At 41.0% G+C, this 24,759-nt stretch overlaps 1 protein-coding gene across 3 annotated transcripts in view; it reads right to left on the bottom strand.

Moving 5' to 3' along the window:
• Window positions 1-21,458, bottom strand: part of cttnbp2nlb (CTTNBP2 N-terminal like b) — a 103,620-nt gene extending 82,162 nt beyond the window's left edge. Inside the window, exons 1-2 of one of the 3 annotated variants that reach the window (XM_059653325.1) lie at window positions 20,850-21,458; window positions 18,503-18,611 (exon numbers count right to left, since the gene is read on the bottom strand). In XM_059653325.1, coding sequence (XP_059509308.1) covers window positions 18,503-18,540 — 38 coding nt within the window. In that variant the 5' untranslated portion in view covers window positions 18,541-18,611; window positions 20,850-21,458. The remainder of the gene's footprint in view (window positions 1-18,502; window positions 18,612-20,849) is intronic. The other 2 variants (XM_048553265.2, XM_048553266.2) reach the window with 2 other exon arrangements.
• Between the last annotated feature and the right edge of the window lie 3,301 nt (window positions 21,459-24,759).

Genomic DNA, 24,759 nt, shown 5'->3' with positions numbered 1-24,759 from the left:
GAACAGATTTGATGGACCAAAATACCTACTTCTCCTCCTACACCGTGTGGACAATTTACTTAGCAAACAGTCAATATCCCTTCTCCAAGTATTAGCACAATTAAAATATTGAATAACAAGTTTAATCTTATGCAAAATCCGAAATACATTCATTCTTCCTGCATGGGGCAAGTTACTTATTAAACAAGGGTACTTTCTTTTAAAAAATTGATTTAGTACTTTGTTAACTCAGTTTAAATTATTCTGTCTGAACTCTCAACACAAACAAACTTAACAGGCTGTCACAAAGTTGAGAACACATGTAAGCTTTCCAGCCATCTAAAACTAAAGCAATTGATTGAGGTGTATCTATTTGCATTTCCTCTGGTTTTAGTTAATACAGGAACAGGGATTGTTACATGCAATTGCTCCACACCACAGAATATTATGCAGGTAGCATGCAAATTTGAACAGCCTCATCATTTCCTTGATTGTAGTATGCAAATCGAGCACTGAACTCTCTTGAATTGTTGCATGCTCAGCTGGGAGCCTAGCTCTAAAGGCCAGCATGTAGATCTCAAAAAGTGAAATTAATAGCGGCTGCAGGAAATCTGTGGAATGGTCTCTAGAAGTGTTTCTTGGAAGTAGTAGTGTAGCAGTAGAGCATTAGGCAGACAGCGTGGCTCCCAGGTTCACAAAAGCAATGTAGGCCTTAGTTCAGAAGACTGAAAATAAGAAAATTCTATTTCCACAAGGATTCTATGGCTACATAACCTGAAGAACCTCAGGACATTTGGGGTCAATGCAAGGATTGTGGCCTGAAGGACCAGGTTACATTGGTCAAGATTAGTCAGAAGTCAAATGCTGTCTCCTATTCATCACACAAAAATTCTCAAATGCACCACACCATCAACAATCTGCAGTCATTTGGATTCATGTGCAATGAGCTGAACGTCAAATCACTAAAATAGCCTCTTACCCACAGATCAAGTAAAAAGCACCTCAACTGAAAGTTGCATGCCAAAACATATCGTTTGAGCTCCTAGTAAGGAGGTGAGGAACAAAGTAAGTTCTGGAACAGCTCCTACAGCTAAATGCACATCTAACTGTGAACGTTTTAAGAGAAGACATTAATCTAAGAATGTCCAAAATGGCAAATAAGGCACCATATCCATGTTTGGTATGGAATTACATCACAAATCAGCCCAGTCTGTAGTACTCCCTGGCACTGACACTCTTCCAATCACCATGTGCCATATAAGCTATCATTTATGGTATCTTAAGGCTTGTCAGAGCTATGTGGCCTATTTTCACAGCCTCACAGTCCCAACTGCTTGGGCCAGCACAGAGGTTGTCTCTGCAAGGACAGAACCGTTTACTACTTAATAAAACAGTAGATCTTTTTACATCATGCATTCATTCACTCAAATATTGTTCCATCTCAGTAGCCGAGTACTAGAAGAACAGCAGAGTGCTGAATTAAGGTAGCTGGCAAAATAAAAGTGTAATGGAGACTGACTCTGACAGTGTAGCAGAGGTCTGCAAAAGTATGCTCGCATAGCTGATTTCCGCTTGTGGCAAAATAACGTTATGCTTTGATAGTGAGCAGGAATCCTAATACTCAAGTTGTTCAAGCTAAAACTGGAATGTACCCAACAATGTAGAAAATTGCCCAAATATATGTCATATGTGCAAACAGCATGACAAACTCAGCCGGGCCAATTACCACCCCAGACCGACCTCAATGCTCAGTAAACTGATCACCATGTGTTATCAAATAGTATGTGTTTTGCAATGAACTGCTCACTACCTCTCAGTTTGGATTTTGCCAAGGTCACTCAGCTCCTGAGCACTTTATAACTCGGGTTCAAATTTGCATAAAAGAGCCGCACATCACACGGTAGTTGAGATTGACTGTTCTCAAAATCAAGCTTGCATTTGACCAGAATGTGGCAGTAGGGAGTCAAAGCAAAATTAGGGAAGAATCGCCCATTGGTTAGAGCCATACCTAATACGAAAGAAGAGGTTTTGGAGGTCAGTCATCCCTGGTCTACGGCATCAGTGCAGGAATTCATTTGGGCAGAATCCCTAGATCAATTACCTTCAGTTGCTTCAATGACCTCTCCTCCATCATAAGGTCAGAAGTGGGGGAATTCGCTGATGATCGCACAATATTCGGCACCATTTGCAACTCGCCAGATACTGAAGCCATCCATCTTCAAAATGAAGAACGACCTGGGCAACATCGAGGCTTTGTACCTCAATGGATTCCAAAATGGCGTCATCAAGGTGGGCCCAGTTAGTGATAGCTCTGGAGTGTGGCAAATTCAACTTTGATGGGTCCAGTGCAAATGGTATTGGTGAGCCTGGCTCAAGACTCAATGGCGATGAGGGTGATCTAGACTCTGTACACTTTTCACTGTACTCCTGTACTCGGGTACACACGACAATAAAATTTAGTCAAAGTGGGGAGGAGCATTGGTGCTACACAAGTGACAGGGAATGACCACCTTCAATGAGAGAGAATTTAACTGTTGTCCATTAACTTTTAGTATCATCACCATTCAGACCAGACTGTCATCATCTCAGCAGTTAACACTGACCAGAAATCGAACTGTACAAGCCATATAAATACCGTGGCTCCAACAGCAAGTCAAAAATTAAGTACTGTGCAGCAAGTAATTCATGCCCCGACTCCTCAGAGTTGGTCCTCTATTTTCAAGTCACAAGTGAGGAGTGCAGTAGAGAATGTTCCAATTTCTAGTTTGTATTAATTATATAAATATACTGTAAATTTCATGTTTACATACAAGTGAGGCATCTGAAGCAATGGCTTTGGATGGGCAGGTGCCAATCCTGGCTTATCAACACTTTTGCCAGAGTTCAAACATCTTGGACTGATACCTCACTCCAGAAATACGAGTAATACTTTCTGGCCTAACACCACAGATCAGAACTGCTGAAGGTGCAAGTTTTTAATATTAAATTTCAGAAATTTCATTATGACAGTTTAAACTGTTTTAAAAATTTATTTTATATTCCCTTTCCTCTGTGGTTTTCATTAGATTAATATCTAGTACTTATTTTGTATAGATTGTTGCTTGCATGGAACTGCACTACATATGAACAAGCAGCAATAGTTCATCATTTAGTGACTTCTTACCCTATTAAATTCCAATAGATAGAAGCCTACCTGTCCTACCTTCTCTCACAAGGCAATTGCCATTCCCGGTTTTCATATGCTAAATCTTTTCTGACAATTTGCTCAGTACCACTTCTCTGGTGATTTTAATTGTTCTGGGTTCCTCCCTCCATATATAACACATAGCGTATATAGCTCTTATGGGATATCACTAGTGTCTTCTAATAGTGAAGACTGATGCAAAATAGTTGTTGAATTCTACTGCCACCTCTATTTTCCTTTATTCTCTGAAATCACTTTCTGTAGGACTAATTTAAAAAAAACTCTTTCTAAATAATCCTTATGAATCATATGACCAAGAATAGGTCTTTCAGCTCATCTGTTCTGCTTTTCAATTAGATCATGGCTGACCTGTGGCCTAACTCTATATACCTGCCTTCATCCCATAAATTTTTGTTAAGTAAAGCTCTACCTCAGATTTAAAATTAACTGATACAGCATCAACTACCATTTGTGGAAGAGAACTTGAAGCTCTATACTGCTTTTTATGTAGAAGTGCTTCCTAACATCTCTTCTGAACGGTTGGGCCCAAATTTCTCGATATGTCCCCTAGCTCTAGAGTGTCCAATCAGTGGAAACTATTTCTTTATCTGCCCTGTCTTTTCCAGTTAATATCTTGAAAACTTCAATCAGATCAGCCCCCTAACTTAAATTCAATAAAATACAGGCCCAATTTGTATAACCTTTCTTCATACCTTAACCCCTAAAGTAAAGTGTCATTCTTGTAAATCTACATCGTACTCTTATTATTTGCTTTTATAGTTCTGGATAGATTTCTTTCATACTTTATCAGTGTATTTTTTTAAACATTATTTGTTTTTTAAATTAGTACAGATTTATTATTGGCAGTTTTATTAAAAACAATTTGTACCTTTTCTATACATGGACTTTGTCAACTCTTCAACTAAATTGATGGTCTAAACCTCTCTGAACCGAACACAACTGTAACTTGGGCCTTTATGGCAGTAACTACTTAAACATTTCTAGTATGCAGTGGCTCTGTGGATAAATACAATGTTTTTTTTCCAAGAATTCCGCAACTTTTAAAAAATATATATTGGCAAAACTCCAAATTTTACTTGCAAGTATCCAGGTGCTTGCCGAAACACTTGCTTAAAACACCTAGAAACGTTTGAACTAAGTAATTGGTACAGATGTTATCATACAGCTCCAGAGAAAGTAGGACTTAAACCGGGACCTAATGGCCCGGAGACCCACTGCACTACAAGAGGTCTCTATGACAAATTCTCTGCTCTTTCAGGACTAAATACAAGCCTTTTAGTTTGGTATGAGGAACTTGATTAATTCATCGTAGAGACCACCGGTAAACTTAATAAGCCCAACTATGAAACCTCTGGTTGTAATTAAATGCATATAAATTTGAAACAAATTAAGTTTAAAACTGACCTTAATTCTAGGCTAAAATTCTCCAGTGAATAACCTGAAAATATTTTAATTTGGAGATGCATTTCCTTACTTAGTTCAGGAACCAGGTTAGTGGGGAGGGCAAGAACAGTGCGTCTGACAGTAGCAAAGCAACAGCGAAGGTTGGTGCATTAACAAATAACCTCTGCTTAATAGGAATCACTGGTTTTGGGATGTGTGCCATTAAGTTGGATGAATCTAGAATCAGACAACATAGAGAAAGGCCTTTCAGCACATCATGCAAGTTGAAAGTACCACCCAATTAATCAGAGTCCCCTCAACCTCTTACTGCCCTACAAACTTCTCCTATGTGCAAAGATGTTTTTCCCCAATCTCAGAAGGTCCGGTGAAGAAAAGTCAGATTTTGAAATGAGAATATTGTGAATTAGAACATAAGAACTAGGAGCAGGAGTGGGCAATTCAGTCCCTCAAGATTGCTCCGCCATTTGATACTATCATGACTGATTTCATCTTGGCCTATACTCCACTTTCTAGTCCACTCTCCATAACCCTTCAACCCATTACTAATTAAAAACTTGTCTGTCTCCTTCTTAAATTTACTCAATGTACCAGCATCCAATTCCACAGATTTGTGACCCTTTGAGAATTTGTCATTTGTTTTAAATCTGCTACCTCTTATCCTAAAGCTATGACCTCTCATTCTAGAATTAATGCAGCATATACCCAGCACTCAATAAGATGAGACCTAGATTGCTGCCTTGGTTAACTGTAAATCCTGCTTAGGAAGAAATAATATTCATGAAAACAAGATTTGCCTGCAATACTGCTTCCAAGAGAGGCTTGTAAACAGCCTGAAAGTAAGTGTGATTCATGCGAAGATCCACATGACCATTAGATGATAATATGACAGTGGCAGAATTTCATTAAGACACAGCTGTTTGCAAGTTTTTAAAAAAACATTTTAAAGTAATTGATACATCTGGACTACTAGCATCAGATGGCGTGCAAAGCTCAAGAGGCCATTTCCTAACATTACAAGAATGTGGTCATCGCCTTCAAAAGGGGGTTGATGGGGGCAGATTCTGGAAGGATTTTTCCCCTGACTGGCCAATCAAAAACTACAGACTACAATCTCAGAATAAGAGATCGCTCATTTAGGCCAGAGATGAATAACAATACTTTGAAGAAGTTGCTATCTTTAGAATTCTGCATCCTTGAAGATTGGGCATTTTCAAATCATTAGGTGTATTTTAGAGAGGGATTTTGTTTAAATACAAAAGGAGATTATGGATACCGAGATGGTGCAGGAAGATAAAATAAAAGATCGGCCCCGATTGCACTGAATCACGAAAAGCTGAACAGCTACATTTTAAAAAAAAAGTCCAAATTACTTATATTCCTCTAACACTGATCACTTGTGTGTTCCCAAATTTATTTGCTCCATCACATGGTCATGTTTCCAGCTGCCTGGTCACCAAGCTCTAGAATTCCTCTCTACACTTCTCTACCCAAGGTTCAAATTTGTAGATCCTCAACCCGCCACATTTTTTGATTAACACTTCTTCTACCTGCAAATTCCCTTACTGTTCCAATGTTCAAAACTAATTAGAATTTAATGTACAGTTTTAGGGTTACAAAGCAGTTGGGACACAATCACATGGACAAAGCTGCACGTGCTCCAGGCAAGTTATCCCATGCCAAATCCACTCTTTTTGACTAGTTATTGAGCAACGCAGGCAATGAACTTAGTGGTGAAACAGCCAACAAAATGGGACTGCGGTAGCAGGATGAGTGTACTACAGCAAACAGGACTACTTGCATGCCAAATTGCACAAGCAGCAAGTGATTGGTTGTGAGATCACTTAGCACAATTTAAGGATCAAATCTAAGCTCTGCAGTCCTGCCACATCCAGTGGTGAATAGTGGTGGACAATTAAACAAAACACTGGAGGAGGATGCTCCACAAATATCCCCATCCTCAATGACGGAAGAGCCCATACATCAGTGCAAAAGATAAGGCTGAAGCTTTTGTAGCAATCTTTATCCAGAAGCACCAAGTGCATGATCCATCTCAGCCATCTCCAGGGGTCTCCAGCATTACAGATACCAGTCTTCAGCCAACTCAATTCAATCCACACGATAACAAGAAAGGGTTGGAGACACTGGATACTGCAAAGGCTATGGGCCCTGATAATGTTCTGGCAACAGGCCTGAAGACTTGTGCTCCAGAGCCTGTTGCTCCCGTGCCAAGCTGCTCCAGTACAGTAACAACACTGCTATTTACCCAATAATGTGGAAAACTGCCTAAATATGTCCCGTCCATGAAAAGCAGGACACATCCAATCCAGCCAACTACGGCCCCACCAGTCTACGCTCGATCATCAGTAAAGGATCATCACTGCCTTGGCCCAAAAATGGACAAAAATACTCGATTGAAGAGATGAGATGGGTGACAGCCCTTGATATCAAGGCTGTATTCTACTGAGTGTGGCATCAAGGAGCCCTAGCAAAACTGGAATCACAGGGTATCAGGGGAAAAGCTCTCTGGTGGTTAGAATTCTACCGGACACCTAAGGCGGTTGTGGTCATTGGTGGTCAGTCATCTCAGTTCTGGGACATCTCTGCAGGAATTCCTCAGGGTAGTGTCCTAGGTCCAAACATCTTCAAGTGACTTTCCCTCCATCGTAAGGTCAGAAGTGGGGATGTTCGCCGATAGTTGCATGGTGTTCAGCATCATGACTCCTCAGATACTAAAGCAGTTCGCAGTCAAATGCAGCAAGATCTGGACAATATCCAGGCTTGGGCTGACATGTGGGAAGTAACATTCGCATCACACAAATGCCCACCTCTGACATCATGAATAAGAGACAATCTAGTCACCACCCCTTGACATTCAACAGTGTTACCATCATTGAAAGCCTCACTATCAACATTTTGTGGGTTATCATTGACCAGAAACTCAACTGGACTCACCACACACACAGTAATTACAAGAGCAGGTCAGAAGCTAGGAATACTATGGTGAGTAACTCACCTCTTGACTCTCCAGAGCCTGTCCACCATCAATAAGGAACAAGTCAGGAGTGCAATAGAAAACACTCCACTTGCCTGGATGAGTGCAACCCCAACAACACTCAAGAAGCTTGACACCATCCAGGACAAAGCAGCCTCCTTGACTGGCACCACAAACATTTACTCTCTCCACCATTAGGCTCAGTAGCAGCGGTGTGAATTACCTCTAAGATGCACTGCAGAAATTCACCAAAGAACCTCAGACAGCACCTTCCAAACCCACTTCCAATCACTTTCATCTAGAAGGACAAGGGCAGCAAATATGGCAACACCTTCTAAGCCACTTACCGTCCTGACTTGGGAATATAATCGCCATTCCTTCACTGTCGCTGGGTCAAAATCCTGGAATTCTCTCCCTAATAGCATTGGGAGTCAACCCACAGCAGGTGCAAAGCAGCAGCTCACCACCACCACCACCTCAAGGGCAACTAGGGGTGGGCAATAAATGCTGACCAACCAGCAATGTCCACATCCCACAAAAATGAATTTTAAAAAATTAGCAGTCAGCCATGACGACATCACTGGGGCCTTATCTGCATACTTAAACAACACCTGCCAGCTTTGGATTGGCATCATCATCTGCAGTATAAACCTACTACATTGCCCCCTTCATTTTAACTAGACCCTGATACATTTGGGTTTCTGTTGGTAGCTGAAACAGAACCAACACGGTGTGGGTGCACCAGTTAATCTAATGTCAGTGCGCAAACTTTTAGAATTCAAAATGAAATTGGTACATTTAAAAAGCAACAGTCAGCATGGTTTGTTAAGGGCAAGTCATGTATGACAAACAGCACAGGAATTTATAAAGTATTTGATTAGGCAAAGAAAATACAACAATAAAGATTTTTGGATTTTCAAAAGGAAATTTAGTATTTTTGAAGACGTTCCTCAGAAAAATTTAAGAATGCAAGAGGAAATATTGCAGCACAAACAGGAAGTAGAGTGATTGACAAAATAGATTTAGGGAAATGAGTATTACTGGAATTAGATGACGATTTAAATTGAATACCCCGCATACCGGTACATTTTTTTGTCCTGGATATACGAAATATAAACTCAAAGTCTGGTGAAATCTCTAACAGCAGGTTGTGCTAGAAACTGAAAACAATTTATGGCAAGCAGAATGCCCAGATAGGTGTCAGCTACAATTTAACAGACGTGAAGCAAGACATTTTTGGAAAAAATATCTATGAACAGTTTTATACACATGTATAAAAACAAAGATGTGGATAATCGGAGATTTAGGCATCTCAGTACATGCGTACAATTGAACATTTGAATTAGGAGTAAGCCATTCAGGTCTCCAGGCCTGCTCTGCCACTTGGTCATGACTGTGGTCTCAATTCTACTTCCTGTTTAACCCTTGTCAAATCTAACTCAGCCTTTAAAAAAAATCATTGATCCTAGCTCCACTGCTCTCTGTAGAAAATAATTTTGTATACTAACAACCCTGAGGGAAAAAGTCTCTTCTTTTATCTTCACTGGGTGACCACTAGTTTTTAAACAAAACTTTCAAAGCGCAAACGTTGCGACATAAAGCCTTAATAAAGATATATTTTGCTTCTTAGAGCATGACACACAACACACAGACAAAACATTGGTTAGATCAGAATGATGCGTGTAGCTTGGAATCCTGTTATAAAATGCCATTAAAGACACAAAGTACATGTTCATGGTATTTTCATTTTGAATGAATATAAGAATATGATTAACTTCAATAATGATTTTTTTTGAAAAAATGACTTTCGATAGAGAGAAATGAAAATTTCAGTGTCTTTCCTTGACTGCAATTGGACAGACAGTGGTGAGAAGTCAAGCTAAAATTGTTATGGTAGTGGTAAAATGTTGAAAATTTCATAGTCCACATTTGTCATCTGATTTGAATCTCTCATGAGCTAGACAAAGGACAAGTACGGACCAAAAATGGCTGCTGTAATCACATCACCGCAGACTGAGACACGTCCAGAAGACCAATGTGGAATAAAGAAAACTGTCTACATTAAGATTACCATTTCATTTAAAGATGTTGGGCTGGATTTTCCCAGGAGTGTCATTTACAGTGAGATTGGCACTTCTCTCCTATTTCTTTATGTTAGGAATAAGCTCCTAATTTCTAACAAGATTTTGATAAGGGCTCCTCACCAATATGGAAGTCCAATGTTGCATAAGTTAGTCGGGGAAGTCAAACAGAGTTCCTTTTGTCACTGTAGTTGCCATATTCTGCTACTTAAATGAGAGACAGCCACTTTGACAGCTTCTACTAAAGAGTTAGTACGTAAGGCCAGTGTGAGATTAAGGAACCTGGTAGGTGGGGTGCAAGGTGGGATGGAAGCCAGGTAAATGATGGAATGCTTAGGGTAGGTTGACATGGTCAGGAGATAGCAGTTGTAATGGCAGGGAGTGCCAGTGGCTTGGTTTGTCAGGTCCCAGGGTAAAAGGACCAGCATCAGGAAACTTATATATCATACAACCATTCATGACAGCTCAAAGATAACTACAAAATTCACTACTACCGTGGATACCAGTCAACAATTAATAACTGTGGCCTCAGGTTGCATCTGCGTGCATATGTCCGTCTATGCGGGTCTGTGGTCACTTTATTTTGTTCCCCTCTGGGTTACTAGATAATAAAATTCCTCTTTCTTTTATTCATTCAACAAACCTTATTTTGCTTTGATCTAGTTCAAACTGAATAAGTTATAACTACCTGAACAGTCGTCTTCAGAGCTGGGAAAACAACAGTTGCATTTACATATGTGAAATTAAATCGACATGAACACATCAGAACAATTTAAAAAGAAATGTGATCATTAAGCAGAAAAAAGGGATTGCAGAGGAGAAAGAATTATGATAAGGCGCTACAAAGAGACAGGCAAACTTTTGAAGCCAGGAGAAAAGGTAGAGTTTGATAAAGAATCTCATAAGGGTATTAAGATATTAGTGCAAAATTTGAGATGGCGGATAGAGGGGTTGGGGTGGGGGGGGAAGAAGTTGGTGGCAAATCGGAAAGATGAGAGTCAGGCTAACCTGTTTTGAAGTTTGGAAGTGTGCAAAATTCTCAATGTACAGCAAAGTCATGAAAAGGCTTGTAAACAATATAAGTAATTAAATTACCAGGACACCGCAGCCAATGGAACTTGGGGTAATGACCTGTCTGGAATAAATCAGAATCCCTGCGGTGCGGAAACAGGCCATTCGCCCCAACAACTCCATACTAAATCTCAAGAGCATCCCACCAGGCTCACCCCTACCCTATCCCTGAAAACCTTCATTTCCCATGGTTAATCCACCTAACTTAAACATCCATGAACACAACAGGCAACTTAGCATGGCCAATCCAACCAACCTGGACATCTTCAGACTGTGGGAGGAAATCCATGCTGACACAGGGAGAACATGCAAACTCCACACAGACAGTTGCCCAAAGCTAGAACTGAACCTGAGTCCCTGATGCTGAGAGGCAGCAGTGCTAACCACTGAGCCACCATGCCACCCCAAATGATTTGGACTATGCAATAGAATTATGAAAAAGAGACGTATAGTCACACTTATGATGAAGAGGACATAACAGTTCATGAGAATGACGCAGAATGTCTTTTTTTTAAAATTACTTCTATTATCTGGGCGTTGCTAGAAAAGGCAGAATTTAAGGCTCATCTTTAATTAGGTCCATGAAAAGGGTAGTGGTGCGCTATCTTTGAAACTCTGCAGTCTATGGGGTTTAGGTACATCCGGAGTACTGGTAAAGTCATGTAGTTTTAGTCTATAGGATTTGATATTCGAAAAGCAGTTTGTTAAAGCGCAGGAATAACTCAAAGAAGTTGGGCATTTGTTACACTCTCGGGGATCTACCATTTGTGAAAGTTCTTGTTAAAGCTTAATATGCAGCTGATCAATGAGACAAGACTAAGGGTGGAGCTTTGGAACACCAGAAAGGATTATTTGGCAATAGAGTAAGAAACTGTATAAGAAAATATAATTATGATACCAAAAAGTGGTACATGTTGAAATATTCAGAATGGAGGAACAGGGTCTAGAATGGATTAGTTAAGCTGAAAACAGCATGAACGTGGTGATAGAAAGTAGCAGGTAGTACCACAGGGCTCAATGCTAGGGCTACATTATTTATAATGTATACTCATGACTTGAACGAAGGAAGTGAATGTACTGAAGCCAAGTTTGCAGACAAGACAAAAGTAAATAGAAAGGCAAGTGGTGAGGATGACAGTCAGCAGTGAGATATAGACACATTGAGTGCGCAAAAGCTTGGCAGATGGAATATAATGTGGGAAAACATGAAGTTATGCAGTTTGGAATGAAGAAGAGGAGCTGAATATTATTTAAATGGAGAAAGATAGCAGAAAGTTACAGAACTGATGAATGTGGGAATCCTCATCCATGAATCATAAAAAGCTTGCATCCAAGTTCAACGGATAATAAGGAAGGCAAATGGAATGTTGGTCTTTATTTTCAAGGGAATGGAGTGTAAAATTAGGGTGGTCTTCCTGAAGTTGGACAGGATAACAGCAAGACCACAGCTGGAATACAGTGAATAATTTTGGGCCCCTTTTCTAAAGAAACAGATACTGGTATTGGAGGCAATCCAGAGAAGGTTTACTAGATTGATATTGATATGGAGGGTCTGTCTTAGGAGGAGAGGTCGATTAGTATGGGTCTGTATGCATTGGAAGTTAGAAGAATGAGAGGTTACTTTATTGAAACAGACAAGATTCGTGGGTTACTTGATATGGTAGATATGGAGAGAATGATCCAACTTAAGGGAGAATCTAGGACCAGAGGACATAATGCATCTAAGGAGTCACATACTAAGACAATGATGAGGAATTTTTTCTATTAGAGGGAATGAAACTGTGGAATTTTTTTTAAGCACAGAAGGCTGCCAAGGCAGGGCCATTAGGTGTATTCAAGGCTGAGACATACAGATTTGTAGCAGAGAAGGAAATCAAGGGTGCTGCAGAAAAGGCAGGCGAGTGGAGTCGAGGGTAATCAGATCTGCCATGATCCAAACAAATGGCACAGCAGGGTTGGGCTGATGGCCTATGGTATGGACACTGGCCATTGTAATCTAGCTGCTGTTGCAGGCTTCAATGTAGAGATTCAAACAAATATAAAGACAAACAATTCTGTTGCAACCGGAAGCAAGAAGAGCAGATGATAATTAAAAGCAGGATCAACGTTGGTTCGTTACTGTACAACTAAAAATTGAGTTACAGAATTCCTTTAAAATAATTAGAAAAGTGCTGTGAAATATTTTACTTGTAATGATATGAATGAACTGTACAGTGTAGATGAACAATTGCTTTTGCATGGACGTAATGCATTTTTGCATCTTTGCTCACAAACTTCAAATTGCTCTCATCACTGGAGAACAACATCTGTTATATTGTTCATTATTCCAAATAGTCCTTCAGATATCTTTCACTAAGGTACTGCCAGGCTCCATTATACAAATGTGGAAATCTAACAGTCGAATAAACTCCAGATACAGGAGAGACAAGCTGTCCTTTTTTATTCTGCAACAAGAAAAGTCCCCTAACAGCACCGACTCTGGCCTTTGACATTTAACATCAGGCTATTTATATCAAGATGTCCAGTTGGAAGGTGAATATGATGACTGCGTTCTTGTAATAGAAACTAGATTTCATGTATTAGTTATAAAAACAGTTTCAAACTGTAGTGATGGTGATTGTTCCCATACAAAATGTTTACTGGAAAAAGGAATATATATACTTCCCCTTAAGATGCTTATTGCTCAATCACTCCAAATAATGTTGACCATGGGCTGGTTAAGAATTAGTAGTACTGTACATTAAAAAAAAGTAAAAAGTGCAACTGATTAGCTTGCAAGTACATAAGTTACCCTCCAGCTCTAGTGAGCTGAAGCAGAGTTTGGGAACAACATGCTTAATCCTTTCATTCTAGATCATTGTTCCTTCCTCTGCTTTCCTGCCGCATTTGATCTTTTGTGACCCCGATGCAGCTGTTCCCTGCTGAACAGACAGCTCTTTGTCTGCTCTTTGTAAATGTGGAGTTTATCAATTTCCAGATTTAATTTCTTCTGTTCAGAGTAAATCTTCATGAAAGTGACAAGTTAATTAAGTATGTTCAATCAAAATCTCAATAGCCTAATATTTTAAGTAAATGTTGTAATAAAAATCTTTCAGCAGAAGATTTGAATTATACCAAGATTTTTCACATCAGTACTTGACATAGCATACCACATCTTGGACTTGTAATTTTAAAATTACAATTAAAATCTAAACTCTATATTAACTATTAAATAACAACTCAATCAAACTTATATCAACAAAATAATCTGAGTTGTCACATTGTAATAATTCACTGAAAGCATTAGCCATGGATTTCAGACAGACTTAAAATTTCCTCACTAGCTAATTTCAAGATTTAATGAAGAAAGATTTTTAGAAAACAGCATTGTTCACAATGAAAGGTCTTTTTTACCACTGGAAAGGAAATGAGAAAATCTAACACTGGAAAATATCTAAACATGACAATGTGTACACATCTCTAAATGCTAGAATGCATGAGACTCTGCATCAAGGAATAATGGATAAAGACACCGTGTTGTTCATCACATAAAAGCTCACCCAAAAAAGTTATCAACACACTATTTGTGCCTTGACCAAGACTGATTATGCAATTCACAAAACCCCTAAGAGATGATTTCCAGAGATTTCATCGAAATTTCACAATCTGCCAGACAGCATTAAGCTCAAACATAGTTTTAACATACATTAGCCTGGATCAAATCGGAGGGCCTAGAATTTTTTTGTGGATACAAGTGGAAATTCCTTTCCACAGATTTTAACAATCATCTTGAAAAATCTTTCATCAGGAAATTAAGTTAAAAATTATGGCTAGAAAGAGCCATTGGAAAGCCACTGCCAAGAAAGAGCATGGTTCCAAATCAGGTAAAAGCATGTTAATTTACTAATGGCTTGGTATGAACACTTCAGAACAGTCACTTTCATTGGCATCAGATATCTCGATAAGCAAATCAAAGCTAGAGACATGCAATAATCAATGTGATATTCCAACCCCAGATTTGCACACCAATGGGTTATTCATGAGGTCATAATGAAACCAGAAGGTGCACAAGAGAATTTATATCAGGTCAATAATCTTTTTTTTTGTCGATGATTTCAAAAACCAGTCAGATATGGTGGCCTAGAAGCTGTTGAAATGGAACACCCTACAGTGCCTGTGTGTACAGTTTAATGATATTCTCTACCATTCAGCTGAAGTTGTGTGTGTTACAAATTTGACGATGGCAGAACAAAGTCAACGGGGCATCTAGGATTTGATGCGAAAGCCTAGCTCTAACTAATTAAACTCATGAGGAGAAAAGAAAAACAAATGAAAAAAAATAGAATGCAGTAATTCAAGAAAGAGAAATACAGAGCCAGAGAAAGAATGGATGGAGAGCATGACAGAGGCAATAGACAGACAGAATGGAAAAGTTAAAAAAATCCAAATTTAAAAAAAAAATCTCTCAGAACATTTTATTATCTGCTGCAGTAAAACTCTACAGTTTCAACTGTTCACTTTCTCGTCCTCTGAAGATTAGATTCCCTACAGTGTGGAAACAGGCCCTTCGGCCCAACAAGTCCACACTGCCCCTTGAAGCATCCCACCCAGACCCATCCCCCTTTAACCCACACACCCCTGAACACTACGGGCAATTTACCATGGCCAATCCACCTAGTCTGCACATCTTTGGACTGTGGGAGGAAACCGGAGCACCTGGAGGAAAGCCACGCAGACACAGGGAGAATGTGCAAACTCCACACAGTCACCTGATGCAGGAATTGAACCCAGGTCCCTGGTGCTGTGAGGCTGCAGTGCTAACCAGAGTCACTGTGCTGCCCTAAAATCATCCCATTTATAGGATCATTGAGTCAAGAAATAGCAATCCTGTAATCAGAACAAATTTAGCAATTATTTAACAGAGGGAGGCCGAACATGAGTTTTCATTTTCACAGGGCTAATAGCAAAATGGCAAAAATCATTCATTAACTTGTAACAATTTGCAACTCATGGCACATCTCCTCTTCACAAGTTGCCACCAGTTTTACAGTAAACTGGCCATTCGGTCCTTCAAGTCTGTTCTATCATTCAATGATCATGGCTGATCCTCCAAGTCAATGCCATATTCTCATTTCTCCCCATAATCCTTGATACCTTTAGAATCTAAAAAAATGACTGATCGCTTTATTGAATATATTCAGACATGTGACCTCTACAGTCTTGCAACAGAGAATTCCACAGGGTCACTACCCTTTCAGTGAAGAAGGCTTTCCTCACCTCTGTCCAAAATGATCTACTTTGCATTCTGTGACTGCGCCCACTGGTTCTAGATGTCCAACCAGCGAAAATATCCTGCATTTTTATATTATCTGAAATGGACCTGCGATTGTTTCCCAGCTAATTCAGGTCCAATAAATCCATGATACAGCCGAAACCTTGTATTCATCACTCCCATCAAATCCCTTATTCTAGAGTGACCTATGCAGTGGAAGACATTGTTTTTGTTCAGTTTAACTACACCTCCCTACAACATAATAATTTTTAAACAGTGGTGCCCAAACTCTTTATAAGTTGTATAAGTGAGATTCTAGAATGCAAATTTTCCAGTATTTTGTAAACAAAGCTAGTGTGGTCACATGATCAGAAAACAACAACATTGGCAATTATAATTGCCAATAACAGAAAACGAAGTACCAACTTTTTCAATGGAGATTAAATTAGACATTCTAAGTGTGTTAAAAACAAATCTATCACATGACACTAAGATACATAGCAGAAAACTGCAAAGAATTGCAATCAATTTCTTTTTTGAAAAAAAAACAATAAAAGGCAAATCAGGGCAGGGCTTATACACTTAGTGGTAAGGTCCTGGGAGTGTTGCTGAACAAAGAAACCTATAACCTATATACATGCCTTTATTGGTCAATATATGAGTAGAGGTTGGAAGGTCATGTTGAGGTGAGATAGGACATTGGGTAGGTCACTTTTAGCATGCTGCATTCAATTCTGGTCACACTATTATGGGAAGGGTGTTGTAAAACTTGAAAGGGTTCAGAAGGGATTTCCAAGGGTGTTACCAGGGTTGGACAGTTTGAGCTATAGGGAAAGGCTGAATAGCCTGGGGCTAGTTTTCCCTGGAATGTCGAAGGCAGATGGGTGACTTTATAGAAGTTTATAAAATCCTGAGGGGCATAAATAGGATCAATGGCCGAGGTCTTTTCCCCAGGGTATCAGAGTCCAAAACCAGAGGACAAAAGTTTAAGGTGAAAGGAGAAAGATTTAAAGCGGACCTCAGGGGCAACTTTTTACATGCAGAGGGTGGTGTGTGAATGCAATGAGCTGTCAGAGGAAGTGGAGGAGGCTGGTATAATTACAACATTTAAAAGTCATCCGGATGGATACATGAATAGGAAGGATTTAGAGGGATATGGGCCAAACGCCGGCAAATGGGACTAGATTCATCTAAGATATCTGGTCGGCATGGATGAGTTGGACCAAATAGTCTGTTTTCATGCTGTGTGACTCTATTGCTCTATTTATTTGCTGTTTTAATGTGTCTAACCAAAGAACTTGGAGCAGAGGATTTGGGATGTCATTACGGGGTTATACAGGATGTTGGTGAGGCCTCTTCTGGAATACTGAGAGCATTTCTGGTCGCCCTGTTATAGGAAAAAATATTATTACACTGGAGAAGAATTAGTAAAGATTTGCCAGGATGTTGCTGGGAATGGAGAGTTTGAGATATAAAATAGACTGGAAAGACTGAGATTTTTCTCACTGGGGTTTAGAAGGTTCAATGGTGTCCTTATTAAGGTTTATAAAATCATGAGAGGCAAAGATAAGATGAATGACAAGGGTCTTTTCCCTAGGGTGGGGAAGTTCAAAACTAGGTGGAATATTTTTAAGCTGAAAGGATTTTAAAAAGGACATGGGGGAATGACAATTTTTTTTTTTAAAAACAGCATGGTTCGTGTGTGGAATGAACTGCCAGAGAACATACTGGAGGCAGGTACAGTTGAGGTTTAAACGATATGTGGATAAGTTCATGAATGGGAAAGGTTTGGAGGAATATGGGCTAAATGCAGGCAGGTGTGACTAGTTTAGTTTGAGAATATGGTCAGTGTGTACTGAACGTCTGCCTCTGTGATGTATAACTATGACTCTACAACAATATTTATGAGAACCCTCTGAACAATAAACCATCCAAAGGGCTTCACAGCAGTACTTACAGGAGTAGGCCATTCAATTCCTCGAGCTTGAGCTGCCACTCAACTAGACTATACCTGAAAGCCGACATTAACATTATTTGTCTAAACCATCTCCATGTCCATTGATGTCAATGAGCCAGATATAATTATGTTATGCTAAATGATCAAAAGCTTGGTCAAAAAGATAGCTCGGGGAAAGGTCTAAAGGTTGAAAGAGAGGCTTATGGAGGTAATTCTAGCGCTTAGGATCAAGGCAACTGAAGGTACAGCCACCAAAAGTAGAGCAATTAAGGATAGTCAAGGGACCAAAATTAGATGAGCACAGGTATCCCAGAGAATTGTGGAAATGGAGAAGGATGCATACACAGGAAGGGACGAGACCATGGTGGAATTTTAAAACAAGAATGAGGATTTTAAAAACAAGATCTTGCTTGATCAGGAGCCAATAGCGAACAGGAGCAGCCTAGGACAGGTCCTTGGAGGATCGCCAGAGGTAAAAGTATGGCTTAGAAGAGAAGCAATTCAAGCAATTTAATTAGACAGATCGAAATGGAATCAGGCAAGTTAGTGCAGCTGCATCTACCTGTACAACAATGGAGTCAAATTGGAGGAGTGCGACATGACCAACCATTCCAAAAACCGCAGACAGAGAAGGATGAGGGATAAAGTAAAGAACTGCAGATGCTGGAGATCTGAAACAAAAACAAAGTGCTGGAGAAATTCAGTGGACTTGGCAGCATGAATGATGATCTGTAGAGTGAAAAACACTGTCATTTTGCGTCTACTCACCCTTCATCAGAAATTAAAGTGGCTGGGAAAACAGAATATTTACGCCGAAAGAAAGAGACTACATGGAGATTAAGGAGTGTGTACCTTTGCCACAGTCACCACGGTGTCATTTGAGAGTTTGCAGAAGAGAAATATAGCTGGAACAGGTTTCGAAACTAGCTACTGGACAGCTGAAATGTCAGTAGAGAGGCAGTTACCAACAGTGAGACAGTTATAAACAGAGGGTGACTGACAGGATGAATTAATTCAAATCGCTCTCATTGTCAGGCTTAGTGGCCTCTTTCTGGAGAGTAGGATTCAACTACACAATTAGTGCCCACTGATTAGAGAGAACTATTACCACAAAAAGCTTAAAGTGTATTGAATAGAACAAAAAGACTGTTAATCATAACTTTGACTTCAAAAATTACTACATATGGCTAGACTTTCAACAACTGATCGTACTTTAAATGCAAATTCATAGGCTTGTTATAATAGTAGTGTGATAATAGCCATCTATTTATACAATGACAGCAAAGCACTACTTGCAATAACACAACAAATAAGCCCATGTGAATAATTGTATGGAGAACAGACCTTAGTCAATTAGAAAAAAATAGAAGAAATGAGTCAATGATTCAGAGTATGAACGAATTTTGAAATATAATCACAAATGGAATAGTGAATTATTTAAGAAATGGAAATAATTTGCTCTTAAAACAAGAGAATATACATTTTCTTTCGATAACTACCCTCTAAAATACCTGTAATGCAGTACAAAAACTGGTCATTTCACTTGTTACTTCCATTAAAATAGTTTGCCCCAAGCAGAGACATAGCTGCAAAACAGAGCTGTTTTCTTTAATTTATTTGGAATTAGTTTTGCTTTATTAAAACAATGGGAACTCTAAAATTCTACGGTAAATATAAAATACAACTTGTTCTTCCAAATTCAAATCAAGGAACTCAAATTTATAGATCATTTTTCATACTTGATCCAAAACTATCTCACATGGAATTAAGTACCTTTTGAGTATAACAGTGTTAAAACTTATCTTTTACATAATACTATTCATGGGCTCAAGACTTCTCAATGTAAATTATAGTCAACTTTTGAAGTATAGATGTAGTGCAGAAAACAGAACAGCCATTTTGCACACAGAAAGCTCCCACAGGCAACAATCGCTAACTGATGTTGCTCAGCAGTTTGGCTAAGTCATAAATATTGATCCAGGTTATTGTGCAGAACTCCTCAGCACTTTTTTTCCCCCAAATAGTACACATTGGGTCTTCAATGTTGACCCAAGATGATGGGACATTGGTTCAACATCTTCTCTGAAAGTAAGTGCTGCAAACTTCAACTTGAATTATAGGCTAAGTCTCTGTCTCATTGTTTAGGTACTGGTGAAAAAAAGAGTCATTGATTCACACACCATCAGGTCCCGGAAATGGCAATGAGGTAAATGCTCAGTTAGCTCATTCCCCTCAACAATGGGAGATGGGGAGTGAACTTCCCTGCCTGAGCTCAAACAAACCTTTCAGGGATTGATTCTGTCCTCAGGCTTTGCTTTATTTCTAGTGGAACAAGAACAAGATTTACTAAATAACTGCTGGAATGAAGCCTTATAACTCCAGCTGTGGTTTTAGTCATTTTGGCTTCTTAAAACAGTGGGAAAAAATATCAGTGCTGATTCCCTAATGGTGTAACTGCACCAAACACAAATTAAATAATGTTCAGGAACATACTAGAGCAGAAATTATGATTTCTTTGCTTCATTAAAGAAAAAGCACTTGGTCCTCAAGCTTTTTAATCTTTTTCCAGCGCAGATAAAATTAACATTTTAATCTTTGTCTAATTGTTGAGGCAGTGGATTTACAAAGTGCAAATCGGAAAGGAAGGTACACAACATTATAAGACTGTCTGAGGCAAATCCATCCATTTTGTTGCTCTGCATGAAAAGAAGCCCTGAAGTGACTGGGAAAAGAAAAAGGAATAAAAGAGAAACAAAAACAGTGGGAAAAATTAGAATAAAATTGAGGGGATAAAAAGAAAAAATAAAATCGTGAGAGAAAAAAAGACTCAGAAGCAAAAATCATCAAACACATAGCATAATCACGAAGAGAACTATGGAGCTAAGGCAGTTTTTTAAAAAAACACTTACATTTAATGCCCCTTTGCTCTCCGAAGCCGGTGGAAAATCTCAGATCTTTTTTTCTCTCTCACTTTTTTTTCCGCCCGCCTCTTTCGACCTCGGGACGTCATCGAGGTTGTCTGACAGCCGTTCTGTCCAATAGGTGGCTCGGATTGCTGCACTAGCGAGCCAATCATATGAGGTCTGGGGGCGGGTTAAGGCCGAGCCACGCCCCGCACGTTCCCGCCCGACCGTCGGCCTGCGAAGGTTTGCGCGTGCGCGGTGGTTTCCCCACAACCCTTTCCGGAAGGGGGCGGGCAGAGTGTGAGCTCCGCCCAAGAAGTGGTTCGGTTCTGAAGAAAGGCTGCCGGACCCGAAATTGTTAACTCTGATTGTTTTTCCTCACAGATGCTGCCTGACCTTCTGAGCTTTTCCGAAAACTTCTGTTTTTGTTCCTGATTTAAGCATCCGCAGTTCTTTTGGTTGCTAACTGTTTCCCCTTGTCCCAATCTCTACGCATGCGCACATGCGAGATCCGTCTCCAGATACATGGGCGGTGCTCGCCCTTACTCCGCCCCATTCCGCGTTTACCGCCGTTAATCAGATTCTACACATGCGTGACGGTGTGTCCGAACCCCCTCCCACTCTACTAGCGTGGCTCATTCGCCCGACACAAAAGTCAGTCAATAGTTACGCATGCGTAACTATGCGACCCGTCTTTCCGCCGCGGACTGGAGGGGCGTGGCTTTCTGCCACAACACACGTCAGTCAAACATCTCACATGCGCAGCTGTGACACGGCCGAACGCCCACCGGAGTACGCATGCGCATTATGTTCCGCCCGCGGGCCCCGCCTTCTGCCGAGGTCTGTGCATGTGATTATGTCGTGACTCCGCCTCCACCGGAGGCTTCCTTTGTTTCACCCGAGCTCCGCCCCCTGACGGGATTGGCAGGTTAAACGCCAGGGAAGGGGCGGGGCCTCATCCAGCAAACAGAAGCCGTGTTCTCTTCTGAAGTTTGCAACAAGTTGAATTGAGACGAAGTGTAGCGCTTTTCTTATACTTGGTATGTATGTGGTTGTAAATTTAAGTATTTTGTTTTTTGCATGATTGAGAAGGACATAGGAAAGTGTGAACTTTATTTGCAACGTGCATTAACAACTGTTTACATTTATCTACTATTTATCCACAAGCTCAGGGCGTCGCTGGCCAGGTCAGTATTTAATGCCCATCTTTCTGAAGAAGGGTTTAGACCCGAAACGTCAGCTTTCCTACTCCTCTGATGCTGTTCATCCAGCCCTACACCTTGTTGTCTCAGGTTCCCCAGCATCGGCAGCTCCTACTACACGTGAACTGGACGCGTTTTTTTTCCTGACCATTGACAACGGATTCATTATTAATTCAGATTTTCCTCCCCCCCCCCCCCCCCCCCATTGCATTCAAATTTCATCATCTGCCATGAACCCATGTGTCCAGAACATTAGTGATAATGGGAACTGCAGATGCTGGAGAATCCAAGGTAATAAAATGTGTGGCTGGATGAAGGGATGGGTGAGAGAAAGAACAGGTTAGGGGGGGGCAGAGACAGGTTGGACTGGTTTTGGGATGCAGTGGGTGGAGGGGAAGAGCTGGGCTGGTTTTGGGATGCGGTGAGGGAAGGGGAGATTTTGAAACTAGTGAAGTCCACATTGATACCATTGGGCTGCAGGGTTCCCAAGCGGAATATGAGTTGCTGTTCCTGCAACCCTCAGGTGGCATCATTATGGCACTGCAGGAGGCCCATGATGGACATGTCATCTAGAGAATGGGAGGGGGAGTGGAAATGGTTTGCGACTGGGATATTGTTTATTGCGAATGCTTGGTTTCCCCAATGTAGAGGAAGCCACACCGGGTACAGTGGATGCAGTATACCACATTGGCAGATGTGCAGGTGAACCTCTGCTTAATGTGGAATGCCATCTTGGGGCCTGGGATAGGGGTGAGGGAGGAGGTGTGGGGGCAAGTGTAGCATTTCCTGCGGTTGCAGGGGAAGGTGCCGGGTGTGGTGGGGTTGGAGGGCAGTGTGGAGCGAACAAGGGAGTCACGGAGAGAGTGGTCTCTCCGGAAAACAGACAAGGGTGGGGATGGAAAAATGTCTTGGGTGGTGGGGTCGGATTGTAGATGGCGGAAGTGTCAGAGGATGATGCGTTGTATCCGGAGGTTGGTGTGGTGGTGTGTGAGAACGAGGGGGATCCTCTTAGGGTGGTTGTGGCGGGTGCAGGGTGTGTGGGATGTGTTGCGGGAAATGCTGGAGACGCGGTCAAGGGCTTTCTCGACCACTGTGGGGGGGAAAGTTGCGGTCCTTGTAGAACTTGGACATCTGGGATGTGCGGGAGTGGAATGCCTCATCGTGGGAGCAGATGCGGTGGAGGAATTGGGAATAGGGGATGGAATTTTTGCAGGAGGGTGGATGGGAGGAGGTGTATTCTAGATAGCTGTGGGAGTTGGTGGGCTTAAAATGGACATCAGTTACAAGCTGGTTGCCTGAGATGGAGACTGAGAGGTCCAGGAAGGTGAGGGATGTGCTGGAGGTGGCCCAGGGTTCGGCTAGGTGGATGAGGGTGTCAGTAGAGGGGGACTGGTCTTCCCCTCCACCCACTGCATCCGAAAACCAGTCCAACCTGTCTCTGCCCCCCTAACCTGTTCTTCCTCTCACCCATCCCTTCCTCCCACCCCAAGCCGCACTTCCATCCCCTACTTAGTAACCTCATCCCACCTCCTTGACCTGTCCGTCTTCCCTGGACTGACCTATCCCCTCCCTACCTCCCCACCTATACTCTCCTCTCCACCTATCTTCTTTTCTCTCCATCTTCGGTCCACCTCCCCCTCTCTCCCTATTTATTCCAGAAACCTCACCCCATCCCCCTCTCTGATGAAGGGTCTAGGCCCGAAACATCAGCTTTTGTGCTCCTGAGATGCTGCTGGGCCTGCTGGGTTCGTAGTTAATCTGCTTTATCTTCATGGCAGGTTTGGCAGCATGAGTGTCTACAGGAAACTTCTGCTTCTGTCTGTTTCAGATCTCCAGGATTTGCTTTTCTTTGTTTTATGTAAGCATTGACTCATCAGGTAAAAAAATACCGTGCTGCAGGCAAAACGGACACCATGATGGCAGATCCATCGGGAGTAGTGGAAATGTGGAATTACAGATATAATCAGATCATCTGTGATGTTGTCAAATGGGGGAGCAGGCTTCAAGGGGCAAATGGCCTCGTCCTGGTTTGTTTGAGGTTAAATCCTGATTCGATGTCTGTTCAATACTCTTTGTCTCATTGTGAATCACATAATTGTTATTGTGCAGAAGGTTGTCATTTGCCCCATCCTGTAACTCTGGCTATCTAAGCGTTTTAACTTTATGCCAACGCCTCACCTTTTCGACATAACCCGACTCATTGTTCCTATTTAAATAATCATCTAATGCCCTTCTTGAATGTCTCAATTGAATCTGCCTCTACCACATTTCCAGACAGTACACTCCAGACCTAAACTACTCGCTGTGTGAAAAGGATTTTCCTCACCTCATGTTTATCTTTTGTGAAACACTTTAAAACTGAACCATCTGGTTCTTGAGTGGGAGTGTCATTTCCCAATCTGCCTTTCCAGATCTCTCATGAATTTTAATACTTTTACCAATTCTCCCCAATGAAAAGAGTTCCCATGTTTCCAGTCTTTTCTCATGACTGAGTATTTCATCTTGAGAACCATTCTTAATAAAAACCAAAAGAACTGCAGATCTTGTAAATCAAGACAAAAACAAAGTTGCTGGAAAGGCTCAGCAGGTCTGGCAGCATCAGTGAAGGAGAAAACAGAGTTAACGTGTCGGGTCTGGTGACCCTTCCTCAACTTTGGGTCACTGGACCCGAAACAATACCTCTGTTTTATCCTTCACAGATGCTGCCAGACCTG

The sequence above is a fragment of the Stegostoma tigrinum genome, chromosome 21, assembly GCF_030684315.1.
Source record: "Stegostoma tigrinum isolate sSteTig4 chromosome 21, sSteTig4.hap1, whole genome shotgun sequence".
Classification (NCBI taxonomy): Eukaryota; Metazoa; Chordata; class Chondrichthyes; order Orectolobiformes; family Stegostomatidae; genus Stegostoma; species Stegostoma tigrinum.
Note: the sequence above shows the minus strand (reverse complement) of the source record. Positions and strands in the feature narration are given on the sequence as shown.